The sequence below is a fragment of the Bos mutus genome, chromosome 11 (assembly GCF_027580195.1).
Source record: "Bos mutus isolate GX-2022 chromosome 11, NWIPB_WYAK_1.1, whole genome shotgun sequence".
Lineage (NCBI taxonomy): Eukaryota > Metazoa > Chordata > Mammalia > Artiodactyla > Bovidae > Bos > Bos mutus.
This window is the reverse complement of record NC_091627.1, coordinates 33,404,836-33,420,373: the sequence shown is the minus strand read 5'-3', so window position 1 is coordinate 33,420,373 and position 15,538 is coordinate 33,404,836. Positions and strand designations below refer to the sequence as shown.

The window sequence follows — 15,538 nt, the reverse complement described above, 5'->3', positions numbered from 1 at the left end:
TTCTTTCTGCTGGCTCTAGCGTATATTTATTACCCCCATTATAATCACTGTAACAACCAAAGCTTAGGACCTTATCCTGAGAAACTGTGATATGGTGAAGAAGATGAAAGCAGACTGGGCCGTAGCTTGGTTTCAAAACTCGATTCCAGCACCAAGTGGCTGTGCAACCTTAAGCAAATCACTTAACCTGAAACAGTTTATTTTGTAAAGTGGGTACTACTTCACCAGGCTGTCGATGACAACCCGAAGAACCTAGAACAGTGCCACGAATACCTAGTCCGAATACCTAGTCCATTTCCTAGTAGGCAAGAAATACTCCTTCACATAATCCCCTGTACATAAAGCCTGCCCTCTGCCATCATTTTAGTCAGATCTTAACTCAAATTCGAATTAAAATAGCAACCTTGTATCTGACCTTTACAATCCTTGTTCCTCTGCTTCCAGCCCATCTATATACTTGTTTTCCTCAAACACACTGCAGGGCTCACAAGGACTCCCCATCACACTGTCCAGTTGGATTTCTGGTTTTTCACACAAGCAAAGCATGTTTCTAATTTGCTTGTGATCCCTTCTTACCCTCCCCTTAGCCCATTCATTCAATCCACATATCTAAGAACCCAACTCCAGTGCCTCCTCCTTCAAAAACCATCCCAACTATTCTCACCAATTCAATCTCTTCTATTAACACAGCACCTAAAACCACAACTATTTGGCCCTTGTATACGTCTGCCTGATTACTAATTCCTTCTGCTTTCTAAACTACAAGGTAAACCTAACAGCAGAGGCTCTTGTGTCCTTTCCCTATACCAATCTCAAAGGCACAATCATAGGCTCCACCTTAAGACATAAAATTCTGTGCTGATGAGAGGTAAACAGGGAAGCATTTAAAATCACTCTAGGTGATCCTTCCAAAAACTACAGTTATAAGAAAACCTCTGCTATGTCCGTCCAGCAGAGATAATCTTGTCAACAAATGTGTACCTTTATTTATTGACTAATAAGGCCTCGACACATGATCAAACATTTCTTTCACCAATACTACATATAAAGAAAGCCAAAGTTGTTTCTTATGGTTCACAAAAAGAGTGGGAAACACTTTACATGTTTCAGGTAAGAGGACAGTCACTGCTAAAACAAGAATTTCTCCCCAGTGTGGTAGCCTTACCTTGGTGCCCCTGAGTAACAGCTGACTTCACTTGTGGTTGGCACATTCTAGTAGTGTTGGCTGGCAAGTGACTACAGTTGCGTGTGCTCTCTCGACGCCAGCATGATTCTGCTTTTAAAATGCAGTTTCTTCCAACAATAGCTCTTGAGATTGCCTTCCCAGCTTTCCCTAGTTGAAAAGTTATTCCCCTCTATTTCTGTTCCTCTAATATCCAGTTTGCTACTGCACTATTTTCAGAAGGAATCCTCCATCTTAGACTCCATAAATAAATGAAAACCAAGTCACGCAGTTGGAAATCAAGTTTTGTTTTTATATGAACATAAGTAGACCATCTAGAAATATTTCAGTTTATTTAAATTGTTAAGTAGAATATGAAACCGAATTTGTAGCTAGTACCAGAGGATGGACTTAACTGTTTGGTGTTTAATGAGAACAGCTTCTACACAGGATCCCAAGAGACTTACAGAAAAAGGGGCAAAGCCCTATTATTAAGCAAATAAAACTCAGGTTTCAAACAGGTTATACAAAAATTGATTTATACTCCATTTCCCTTTTTTTTTTTGATATTTAGAAAGTGCAGATTTAACAAAAGGTAGCCATATCCTTTCTATGTACAATGCCGATTATAATTTATTGCAAACAACAAAACTGTCAGTCTGTTACCCAAAAATCCCAGTGTTTAGCTCTCAAACCTTAAGTCACTGAATTGAGTAAGGATTAAAGAGGGTTAAAAGTAAAAAAGCTACTGCCACATTCCAGATAAAGAAAAACAACAAACACATTAAAAATTAATCTAACAACAATAGGTTTAACCTAAAACTTTTGAGAAGCTTAACATCATTTCATTATTATTTTTAGTGGAAAATTAGGGATTATTTGGCAATGCTGCTTTTACTAGTAGTAAACAATGATAAAGTCAAGTGAGGGGAAAACCTAACAACAACCACCAGTGAGGCATATAAAATCGCTTTTAGGGCACTATCTGAAAATTCATGGATGTTCACAGCAGATATGTCCCTGTGTTGTTTACGTGAGCCAAGAGGTCATTAAAATGCTATTCACGACACAGAAAGACTTTTCAATGGAAGCTGCTGTCCTAAACTCAGCCTCTGCTAGAAATGAATCATGCTATTCACAATTATTTCAACAAAGGTATCATCTTAGGATGCTAGCAGCATAGCAAACTTAACTTACCCTACCCTAATGATAAGCAGTAAAGCAAAACTAGAAAAATGAAGGGGAAAAAATGGCAGGGCAAGAGAGAGCCTAGAGTTTCTTATCTTTACATGAAAAGCCTTTGTTGTTCTTTTTTTTCAAATCCAGAGTAATACAAGTTTCCCAAAGGGATGTGAAGACAGGACTTAAAATCAGTAACAGCCTAAAGTACTTCTAAATCTTAAGGTAAAGACAACTTAACACTGAAAAAGTGTTCTTCATAGGCCAAATCTCAATATATTTGGCAAACGTGTTAATAAATTTCACTCCTCCTTCCCACCTTTTTAAAACAATTTTGGGCTACCAAACTGCTAGAGGAGTTGCCAAAATGGAGACTATTCAAATTTAGGTTAAGATATTTATTCTAGGAAAGTGAATAGGCTATACACTTAGTTAGAAAGACAAACCACAACACCCTCCAAACACTAGTGCATGCAATTAACTCTTCCATTTCATAAACTCAATGGAGAGAGACAGGAAGGGAACAAAGCGGGAGAAGAGAAGAGCAACGTGAAGTCAAGAGCAAATGAAGGAATCCGGGACAGAAGCTTTAGGGGACTGAGAAAATGAAGGGGAGGACACGGTTAACTGACATTGGATAGTAGGCAGTCAGGATTTATCTTTCAGTTTACTTAGCAAGTTAAATCAGTGCTTTATGTTAAACTCCACAAACCCACTAGTTTACCCCTTTCATTTTTAAATAACTCATACCACAGGGTGGTGGGGAAGAAGCAAATAAAGCAGCATGCAGGAAGAGACACGAGGAAAAAGTGGCCAAGGAAAAGAATTGGTGGCAGGAATAGTTTTAAATATCAAGGCCACTTAAAATGAGACTCAGCAAACCAAAGCGATCATTTCTGTATTATCCTTTGTCCTCAATTAACTACTTTGAAAATTACAGCCAAGCAAACCACAAACATTTTAATGCTTTATGTTTCGATGATATGTCTCCTGCACATGCTTCCACCAAAACAAAACAACAAAAAAAAGGAAAAACCAAAGAAGTTCCTTTCCACATAAGGCACAGGACAAAATTAATCCCATTTACATATTCAAGGCGAAAATGAATGTTTTCCTGGCTTTTTTCTTTTGCTATCACATGTCTATAGATTATAGGGACTCAAGCACATTTATCCATGACAGAAAATTCCACTGTTGTACAAAATAAAATTGTTAATTCTAACTTTTATTCTTATACAATTTGCAGAATAGAGTTGAAATGATTGCTATAGGTTTTAATGTTGATAAGAATTGGACTATAATACAACTGAAATGCAGTGGTGAGCTGAGCAAGTACATTTAAAAATGAACTCACAGACATGATTCTTCTATACATTTTTTGTTTGAGGAAAATTATAAAGTCAGCAAGCAGTCACAGATGAAACAACAAATAAAACAGGTGGACTAGAGAGTTAAGATGAGGAACAAAAATATCTGTTTAAGAGTTAAAAATGGGACAGAGTGGTTTATTTTGCAGCAAGAAGAGAAAACAGGGTGGTGGATGGCAACTGATGGAACAGCAGAGCGCTCAGCAACATTTGCTCTTCCAGCCTGTCACACCTCCTCCACTGCTGATATCTACGTTTTCACTGTTGGGCTCTTTTACAGGGGTCTGCAACAAACACACAAGGAGAGCAACCCGTGAAAAACACTGCCATGGATACACCAAGATTCAACAGAAGTATTCCCATAAATGTTAATTTATGTAACAAGATGCAATTACAGTCACATGAGATACGTTTTCTCCTCCACGCAAAGTAAAGAAACGGAAGCTTTGTTTTTGACCTTCATTTTGTCTTCTTCCAATTGTGAAATGTCCACAGGCCTCCTGGCTTCCCTTTGTTGAGCTTCTGAAATCTGCTCCACCCTACCTCTTGTGATGAGTGGTATGTTATCTCTTAGATCTGAGCCCTGAGTACTTAGTACTTAAAAAAAAAAACAAACCCGTGCATATGCATATTTCATGCATATGATGAAACTAACGCTGTATCATCAGAGAGGTGAAATAGCCCTTTTCTGTTTCATTTTACTTGCCTTTTGAGACTGGAGCTTGTATTACCATAGCGTTGTTTTAAAAAGGCAATTTTATGATGATATACTAACATTAAATGAAGGAAATACAGTGGGCCAGAATGCAAAGTTGAATAATTCATGTTAAAGGCCAATATAGGAAAAGATCAAAATAAGAGATGCCAAAATTTTAACAGTAGCAACCCTTAGGTGGTGGATTTATGAATGATTTTATCTGGGGTGGGGGCAGATATTGGTATTTCAAGTATAAAAACAGAAAGGTTACCAGAAGCAATTAAATTTTCTCCTTTTCTCCTATATAATGTTTGCTTCTCCTTCAGGACTGTATCAGATTTTCTCTATTTTATGTCCATTTAAATATACCGGAAGACTAACAGAGAATTCAGGACTCACATCAAACCTGTGTATATTACCTAGTCATGTGAGGGAAAAATAGGAATATCTCCTTGGAAGGAAAGTTATGACCAACTTAGATAGCATATTCAAAAGCAGAGACATTACTTTGCCAACAAAGGTCTGTCTAGTCAAGGCTATGGTTTTTCCTGTGGGCATGTATGGATGTGAGACTTGGACTGTGAAGAAGGCTGAGCGCCGAAGAATTGATGCTTTTGAAGTGTGGTGTTGGACAAGACTCTTGAGAGTCCCTTGGACTGCAAAGAGATCCAACCAGTCCATTCTGAAGGAGATCAGCCCTGGTATTTCTTTGGAAGGACTGATGCTAAAGCTGAAACTCCAGTACTTTGGCCACCTCATGCGAAGAGTTGACTCATTGGAAAAGAGTCTGATGCTGGGAGGGATTGGGGGCAGGAGGAGAAGGGGACGACAGAGGATGAGATGGATGGATGACATCACTGACTCGATGGACCTGAGTCTGAGTGAACTCTGGGAGTTGGTGATGGACAGGGAGGCCTGGCATACTGTGATTCATGGGGTCACAAAGGGTCGGACATGACTAAGCAACTGAACTAAACTGATGAATATCTGATTTCCCAATTTTGCTACAAGTTATTTGTACTGGCAACTTAGGCAATTCACAAATTAAACCCAGAACCTAACTGTGAGGTAAAATGAATTCCCTGAGATAAATTTTCAGCATTTTCTTTTTAAACTCACAGGTTGAAATGATTGGGTAAATGAAATTTGGTTATCAGTTCAGTTCAGTTACTCAGTCGTGTCTGACTCTTTGCAACCCCATGGACTGCAGCACGCCAGGCTTCCCTGTTCATCACCAAGTCCCAGAGCTTGCTCAAACTCATGTCCATCAAGTCAGTGATGCCATCCAAAAACCTCATCCTCTGTTGTCCCCTTCTCCTCCTGCTTTCAATTTGGGTATAGACTTACTCTATTCAGTATAAAGTATATACATCCCCTTCACTGGCACATCTGAGAAATGACTATATAAAAGAATAGGGATTCTGTAGCAATTAGGTACAGAACAGATTCACCTCTTGAATTTTAAAAAACTATTTATGAGAAGGCAAAGGTTATATAAGAGAAATTAATCAAAAAGAGTCACAAGACCATGGACCAAACAAAAAGCTGAAAAAAGGAATATGAAATTGGGAATTAGAGACTGAGATTTCTATACTGCTCTCTGCTCCTTTCAGCTCCTTTCTTCTCTCTGGAGGATTAGATACTGTGATGGGTAAATGTACTCATCCAAATGTACTCAAATCCAATTTTTGTATGTAAATCTAGTACTTTAGAAAACAGGAAAATGTTCAACTGTTGACACCCGACACCTTAGCAGTAAAAGAACAGAAAAGAAAGAAATTTACCTTTCGAAGGATATCTTCAGCTAATGTGAGAAATGCCTTTTCGATGTTTATATTTGCTTTTGCACTAGTCTCAAAAAATCTAATACCATGCTCTCTTGCAATCTAAAAAAGAAACAAAATATCACAAAATTATCAAGTATAGGTTATCAACTGATGACTTCAGCTTCCTAAAGGAAAAAGTAATATTATTCTGAAGGTAGCAGTCTCAACTAGGTTATCTAAAATGAACAGATTATTTTAATGGGTTCAAGCTCCTTAAAAAACAAATAAAAAATCCACTCCAATGATAAGCTATCATTTTCAACAGCGTTTTTTTTAAAGGATATGAATAGCATTCCATTACCTCATTGTAAAAACAAATGCAACATCATCTTCACAAAGCTGTCTCACTCAGAGCTTTTTACCTGTTCTCCTTTTCCTTTAGGTACAACTCTTTTATCGTCCATATCACACTTGTTTCCTAGTAACATCCTTTCCACATCTTCATTCGCATGCTAAAATGAAATAAAAGTTTAGTTCACACACTATCATGAAACTGTGGCTTAACAAAAATGACTTTATTTTTCTCACTTTATGGTGCCATTTCTATAGTCTGAAAGTTTTAAAGCAGTGATCTCATCGCTCAGTCATGTGACTCTTTGTGACCCCATGGACTGTAGCTTGCAGGGCTTCTCTGTCCATGGAATTCTCCAGGCAAGAATACTGGAATGGGCAGCCATTCCCTTCTCCAGGAGATCTTCCTGACCTAGGGACTGAACCCATGTCTCCCATATTTCAGGCAGATTCTTTACCATCTGAACCACCAGGAAAGCCCAGTGATCTCAAAACCACACGCTAAAAGACAACACAAACTCTAGGTAACTTAACCTAGAAAGATACATATAATTTCTAAGACATATTCTTGGTCAAATTATTATTTTCCTCTATAGGAGGCTGTCTACCTTCTAGAAACATTCTCAACACCAGAGGATGTATATAAATATGCAGAAGAGAACATATAGAACTTCCTATACATAATGTAAATCTGAGCTGGATCATGACTTAGATAACGTATATATGGCCCTACAAGAAGCCTTAATTAAAAATTCTATAGAGCTCTTAAAGTTTCAAAAAGTCACAACACTAGGGGAGCCCATGCACAGAAATCAGACAAAAACAAATGCTGCTCCATTGAAATCCTGACACCTTTTACACAAATAAAAAATCCATCCTAAAATTCAAGTGGAATTTCAAGGGATCCTGAACAGCCAAAACAATCCTGAAAAGTAGTATAAAGTTGCAAGATTCATACTTATTTCCTTATTTCAAACCTTACTACAAAGCTGCAGTAATCACAATAGTATGCTTCTGGTGTAACAGACATGGACAAAGGAACACAACAGAGAGACCAGAAATGAACTCTTGTGTACACCATCAAATGATTTTTGACAAGAGTGCCAAGATCATTCAATGGGGAAAAGACAGTCTTCTCAAGAAACAGTGTTAGAAATAACACATATCAATATGTACAAGAATGAAGCTGGATCTTTAATTTATACCCAAAAAATGAACTAAAAAATGGATCCAAGATCTAAAACTATTGAACTCTTTGAAGAAAACATAGGGGAGAAGTTTTATGACCTTGGATTTGGCAGTGATTTCTCAGATATGACAGCAAAAGCATAGGCAACAAAAGAGAAAAAAATAACTGCACTTGATCAAAATTAAAAACTGTTTGTGTTCACAGCACACGATAATGTGCCTACAGGGATATTCAGGGAAGGGTACATTAGGCCAGAGATGGATGATGTGAGGTATTTTCCACATCCCATGGGTTGCCTTGTCATTTGGCTGACAGTGACACTGAGACTTGGTAGTTAAGTGTCAAAATAGGATTAAATTGTAGGATATCTACCTGATGTCACAGAATTAGAAAATCAGTTATTGTTGGAACAACAATGCATAATCTCTCTATATAAATTGCTCTTACTACACATACTTCTTGGCTCAACTATGAAATAAAGGCTTTTGTTGTTGTTGAGCAGTCACGCAGTTGTATCTGACTCTGCAACCTATGGACAGCAGCATGCCAGGCCTCCTTGTCCCTCACCATCTTCCAGAGTTTGCCCAAGTTCATTCTCATTGCATTAGTGATGTCGTCCAGCCATCTCATCCTCTGATGCCCTCTTCTCCTTCTGCCCTCGATCTTTCCCAGCATCAGGAACTTTTCCAGTGAGTTGTCTGTTCACATCAGATGACCAAAATAGTGGAGCTTCAGCTTCGGCATCAGTCCTTCCAGTGAATATTCAGGGTTGATCTCCCTTAAGACGGAATGGTTTGATCTCCTTGCTCTCCAAGGGACTTTCAGGAGTCTTCTCCAGCACCACAGTTTGAGGGCATCAATTCTTTGGCATTCTGCCTTCTTTAAGGTCCAGCTCTCACAATCGTAGTGACCACTGGGAAGACCATAGCCTTGACTATATGGACCTTTGTTGGCAGAGTAATGTCTCTGTTTTTCAACACACTGTCTACGTTACTCACTGCTTTTCTGCCAAGAAGCAACTAACTGTCTTCTGATTTCATGGCTGCAGTCACTGTCCACAAAAGAAACTTAAAAATGAAGGCTTTTTTTATTTCAAAATCTATGTCATTAATGGATTACTAAATACCAACAGACTTCTTACAGCAATGAAAAAGGTGACTGAAATTGGGAAACTGAAATCAAGAAAGGAGTACGTCAAAGCTGTATATTGTCACCCTGCTTATTTAACTTATATGCAGAGTACATCATGAGAAACCCTGGGCTGGATGAAGCACAAGCTGGAATCAAGATCGCTGGGAGAAACATCAATAACCTCAGATATGAAGATGATACCACGCTTATGGCAGAAGGTGTAGAACTAAAGAGCCTCTTGATGAAAGTGCAAGAGGAGAGTGAAAAAGATGGCTTAAAACTCAACATTCAGAAAACTAAGATCATGACATCTGGTCTCACCATTTCATGGCAAATAAACAGGGAAACAGTGGCTGACTTTATTTTGGGGGGCTCCAAAATCACTGCAGATGGTGACTGCAGCCATGAAATTAAAAGACGCTTGCTCCTTGGAAGAAAAGTTATGACCAACGTAGACAGCATATTAAAAAGCAGAGACACTACTTTGCTGACAAAGGTCCGTCTAATCAAGGCTATGGTTTTCCCAGTAGTCATGTATGGATGTGAGAGTTGGACTATAAAGAAAGCTGAGTGCCGAAGAATTGATGCTTTTGAACTGTGGTGTTGGAGAAGACTCTTGAGAGTCCCTTGGACTGTAAGGAGATCCAGTCAGTCTATCCTAAAAGAAATCAGTCCTGAATATTCATTGGAAGGACTGATGCTAAAGCTGAAACTCCAATATTTTGGCCACCTGATGTGAAGAACTGACTCACTGGAAAAGACCCTGATGGTGGGCAAGACTGAAGGTGGGAGGAGAAGGGGATGACAAAAGATGAGATGGTTGGATGGCATCACTGACTCTATGGACATGAGTCTGAGTAAGCTCCAGGAATTGGTGATGGACAGGGAAGCCTGGTGTGCTGCAGTCCATGGGGTTGCAAAGAGCAGGACATGACTGAGTGACAAACTGAACCACTGAAGTATTATCACCTTGGGTCCAATAATGGATTAAAGACTTTGTTTTTATGTTTCCAGCCAAAACTTGCTTTACAGAGTTAGTCTTCTTTTTTTTTTTCCTTTTGCCGTGATGGGATTTTAGCTCCCCAACCAGGGATGGAACCTGAGCCCCTGCAGTGGAAATGAGAAGTCCTAACCACTGGACTGCCAGGGATTTCCCAAGAGTCAGTCTTGATAGAATTCAAAGCACAGAAGTCAGCAACAAGACATGAAAATAATTTCAACAAAAAGCTACCCACGCTGTCCACACAACTTCACTGTGTAAAAACTGACATCTTCCCTGGAGACGGAAATGGCAACCCACTCCAGTACTCTTTGCCTGTAAAATCTCATGGACAGAGGAGCCTGGAGGGTTATTGTCTATGGATTGCAAGTTGGACACAACTTAGTGACTAAACCACCACTACCACTGTTGTTACTAGGGAAGAGATTTGTGTCATATATGGAATAGTCTCATTAACAATCTCCCGGGATGATAACTGCATGGTTAAAAATTTTATTACCCCTCCATACATGTGTGTGTGTGTGTGTGTGCACGCGCGTGTGCATGCAGACACACAATATATCATTTATATTACAAAAATAAATATAGATTAACATAAAAAAAAACTGACATCTTCACATGAAATGATACAGCTTGGTTAGGTTTTAATGTTATTAGTAATCTGTATCTTTCAAAATGTCTAAAAGGGATATGGTACTTCCATAACTTAAAAATACTTACAGACTTATTTTTGGCTGCACCGCACATTTGTGGGATCTTCGTTCCCTGACAAGGGATTAAATCTGGACCGTGACAGTGAACATGCCAAGTCCTAACCCTGGACCACCAGGCAATTTCCAAAAATATGTTTTAAAAATTACTACTGAAAATGTAATTCATTCATTCAAAAAAAAAATTCACCAAGAAAGAATTCACTTAGAAAAGTCTGTAAAACCACTGGTAGCTTCCATCTGGGGCCATCTTATAAGATGGCTGTATAGAGTTTTTAGGTAATTTGTTAACCCTTTGATGTGGTTCAAAACAGATCTGCCCAAAGTTTTAAGAAAAGGGTAGGCAAAAAATAACATTACCATGTAACAAGTAAAAATAATCAACAATAATGACAGCAAACACTATATCCTAAAGATCAACAGGGATATTTACTCTTCTTAACCAACCAAGGACACAAATGTGTGTTTATGTAGAGTTTATACAATTTCTAGGTCTTACCTCATCTATGTTTCTAAGCCACTTGCTGATGTTTTCAAAGCTTTTACCATTGGTGATGTCATATACTAGCATGATACCCATTGCTCCTCTGTAGTAGGAGGTTGTGATGGTGTGAAATCGCTCCTGGCCTGCTGTATCCCTGAAATAAACAGCCAATAATTTGTACTGAGCATTTTGATATTACTATGTTCTAGCTGAAGAGCAAAACAGTAGACTAGTTTAGTAAAAATAGAGATTAAAATCCACTATGTGACACAACACACAAGCGAACCACCACTTAACTCTTAAATAGTAAACAAGGTTATTCCTAAACATATATACGTATAAATACTGACTAGTCTAAGGAAATTAAAAACCTACCAATACTAGATGAAAATCTGAAAGGGAAAACAGTATAAAGTGACACATAAAATTCTTAAAGTTACTTAAAAATGAATACCAGCCAAGTGTAAAATCTGTAGGAATTCCATTTATTTAGTGATCTAGTTCTATAATGTAATACCAAAGAATGTAGAATTTTTAGAACATTAAAGGAATACACCATATTAGAGCCATATTTATCTTTGGAATCATTTACAAAAGTTGTATAGATAACCTCATTTATAAATAACAAGACAAAAATATGTAAATAGTGGTATTTTTCAATGCCTTCAAATCAAAGATTTAAGAAATTCTGTTCCTGTAATTTTTCCTTCATTTGCATCACCAATTTCTTCTTTTTATGGATTATAATTAACATATATACATGTTAAGGTCTCCCCTTATCCTTTCTTAAAAAAGCAAACTTCAAACAAACAGAACAACCTCACTTCCAATTCCACACCCCTCCAACCAACACTGCATTTCTGTTTCCCTTCTCGGCAAACTTTTTTTTAAGTTTTATTTTAATATAACTATAGCCTCACAGGATATTTCAGAAAACAGTACAAAGAGGTCCTGTATAGCTTTCATCCAGCTTTCCCAAATGGTAACATCTTACATCATAGTACAAATTGACACTGGCACAATCTATAGACCTTAGAGTTTACTTTTTTATATGCACTTGTGTATGCACATACATGCACTGTTCTCTGCAATTTCACGGCATATAGATTTTGTAGTTATTACCACAAAGAAAGCAGGAAACTGTTCTATCACTCACTCTTCCACTTCCTACAGCCCCTATACCCTGGCCAATAATTTGTTTTCTATTTTCTGTAATTCTGCCATTTCTAGAATTACATATAAAACAATCTTCTTGGTATGTTTTTTTAAATCGGAAGAAAATTACAATGTTGTGTTGGTTTGAATGCAACTTTTTCAAATGGTTATTTACTTTTTCCAGCATAATGCCCTTGAGATTTATCCAAGTTGTTGCATGTAATACTAGTCTGTTTCATTTTATTACTGGGTAGTATTCCATTGTACAGAATATCACAATTTGTTTAATCACTTGCCCATGGAAGGACATTTGGGTTGTTCTAGTTTTGGGCTATTACAGATAAAGTTGATATGAATATTCATTTGTAAGTTCATAAGTTCATTTCTCTGGGATGAACATCCAGGAATATGACTGCTGAGTCAGATGATAAGGATAGGTTTAACTTTATAAGAAACTGCCAAACTTTTCTAAAGTGGCTGTGCTACTTCACATTCCCACTAACAACGCAGGAGACCTACCTTCTTTGCATCTTCTTCAGCATTTGGTGATCTCACTCTATTTTATTTTAGTTGTTCTAATAGGGCATGCAGTGATATCATCAATGTAATTTGTATTTCTCTATCCAACCAGTCAATCCTAAAGGAAATGAATCCTGAATACTCATTGGAAGGACTGATGCTGAAGCTGAAACTCCAATACTCTGGCCACCTGATGCAAAAAAACTGACTCATTTGAAAAGACCCTGATGCTGGGAATGATTGAAGGCGGGAGGAGAAGGGGACAACAGAGGATGAGATGGTTGAATGGCATCACCGACTTGATGGACATGAGACTGAGTAAGCTCTGGGAGTTGGTGATGGACAGGGAAGCCTGGTGTGCTGCAGTCCATGGGGTTGCGAAGAGTCGGACACGACTGAGCAGCTGGAATGAACTGATGACTAATCAATGTTATACATTTTTTCATGTAATTAACTGTCATCCATATATCCTCTCCAGTAAAATGTCTGTTTGTGTCTTTTCTGTGTCTTCTAATTGGATGGTTTGCCTATTTCTTTCTTCTTTTTAAACTACTGAGTGTTGAAAGTTCTTTTTACATAAAAGTTCTTTGTCAGGTATTTGATTTAGAATTATTTTCTCCAGGTCTATAACTAGTTTTTTTCATTCTTTTGACAGGGTCTTTGGTAGACCAAAAATTTTAAATTTTGTTGAAGTCCAATTTATTTTTAAATCTTTATGGATTGTGGTTTATAGTGTTGTATCTACTCTTCACCTAATCTTAGTTCCCAAAGATTTTCTCCTATGTTTTCTTCTCAAAGTCTCATAGTTTTGCATTCAAACAGATGATATAGTTTCAATTAATTAATCTCACTTAAATGAAACATGCAGAATAGGAAAGTCTACAGAAATTAGTGGTTGCCCTAACTCAAGATGGTTTGGATAGGATGGGAAGAGGCTGCTAAAAGGTATGGGTTTCTTTCTAGAAGTATAAAAACATTCTAAAATTGTGATGATGGTGAATATACCTTGGAAAATTACTAAAAAACTAACTTTACATTTTAAATGGGTGAACTGTAGCTATGTGAATTATGCTTCAAAGTCATTACAAAACAAGTGGAAAACATGACAGTTTAAAATACAAACTAAACATACCAATGACAATTCATTATAATCACAACCAATTCCAAAACCCTTGCCCTGAAGTTTACAAAGTGTTAACAGAATTTGCACTTTTCACCAGCCCCTCAAATTTTGAGGCACTCTTTTTCCCTGATAGCTTAAGGCATGTTTTTTCATGTCCCCAAATTCACAAGCTTGGTCTCACCTGACAGCTTCTGTACTGGCTATGCTCACAAGGGCACACATACATGGTTGACACCTCAACTTTGCATTTTAACCATCACCTTATCAGAAAGTCTTCTCTGTCCTCCAATTTAAAGTCTTCCAATATCTCTCCATTCCATCTCCTTACTTTACTTCACTTCTCTGCAAAGCACTTATTATAGATTTATTTACTGCCTCCCATGACCTCTAAAAGGTAGGTCCCATCAGAGATTTGTCTTGTTCACTGTAGAATACACAGTATTTATCAAAAAAACTGCCCCCCAAATGTAATTTAATCAAAACAAATAAATTATATATCATTTAAGAAAACCATCGAATAGACATGCAATCAGTTCTTCTATGTTGTATCCTAGAATTAGGTTAGACTACTAAGAGACTATACACATAAGAATCTGTATTTATATACATTCTTACACCACAATTTTTTATCTCCATCGCCTCAATATTATGTCAAAACTACTGAGCTAAATCTAAATCAGTGGCACCTAGAGAGGAAATTTTATGTTATAATCCTGCTTAGTTATGAAATACTAATATAAAAGATACTGAAATATTAATGTCCCCTCCAAAAAGATACTCATTATTCAGGTTCAGAGTTTTTGTTTTGATTAATGGCATACTATTCCATCTGTTTTCTGATTTTTGTCTCTTTCATTTTCCAAAACTTCTTCCATCCTATCTTCCTTCTTTTTTATATGCTCTCCTTGCCAAGTCTTTTAAAATTATCCTTTTCCTGGATCCTAATATCAGGCCGAACAACTGTTAAGGCAATCAACAACTTATTTCAAACTAGATAGTCCCTGTCTCACTACCTTTAGGCTAATTGTGACCCTTTGCCCAGAGGAACCGGAGAAAGCAATGGCACCCCACTCCAGGACTCCTGCCTGGAAAATCCCATGGACGGAGGAGCCTGGTGGGCTGCTGTCTATGGGGTCGCACAGAGTTGGGACACAACTGAAGCGACTTAGCAGCAGCAGCAGCCTAGAGGAACAAACAGCCACAGCTGTTTCAGTCAAATTATTTTTAGGTTTACATATACACATACACCCAGGTCTAAAGACTGGTTGACGCCAATCACCAAAAGCAGGTGTTTCTTATCTGAAGAGCAATTACACATTGTGCGTGTTCACATTATCTTTTTACGTCCCATATGACAGGTTTTTTTAAGCCTGTTGTCAAAAACCACTCAGTTTTCCTCTATTAAAATTTTTTTCTTCTCTGCCTATGTAGTATAATTAGGTTTCTGAACTTATTAATCAATGACAATAGAATTTCCCTTACATAAAATAATAGGTGCACAGCTAAGAGACTGTTATAAATCCCTATTTTTTCCCACTGACACATAATGAATGGAGTGATACTTTCCTAGAACGAAAATAGCATATTTCCTTAATAGTTTAGACCCACACACAGGGTCAAGGAAGCTGTGTACTCTGTATGCTATTATGACAGTTATTTTTAGTACGGGCACTAACAGCACTAGAACAGCCCAGAGACAACATTA

At 37.6% G+C, this 15,538-nt stretch overlaps 1 protein-coding gene across 1 annotated transcript in view; it reads right to left on the bottom strand.

Annotated features, from left to right (window-relative positions):
* Positions 1-1,454: 1,454 nt before the first annotated feature.
* The window catches only part of RAB10 (RAB10, member RAS oncogene family), a 66,954-nt gene continuing 52,870 nt past the window's right edge, over positions 1,455-15,538 (bottom strand). The window contains exons 3-6 of the mRNA XM_005895690.2: positions 11,052-11,190; positions 6,594-6,683; positions 6,190-6,291; positions 1,455-3,992 (exon numbers count right to left, since the gene is read on the bottom strand). Of these exons, the coding sequence (XP_005895752.1) occupies positions 3,909-3,992; positions 6,190-6,291; positions 6,594-6,683; positions 11,052-11,190 (415 nt within the window). The 3' untranslated portion in view covers positions 1,455-3,908. The remainder of the gene's footprint in view (positions 3,993-6,189; positions 6,292-6,593; positions 6,684-11,051; positions 11,191-15,538) is intronic.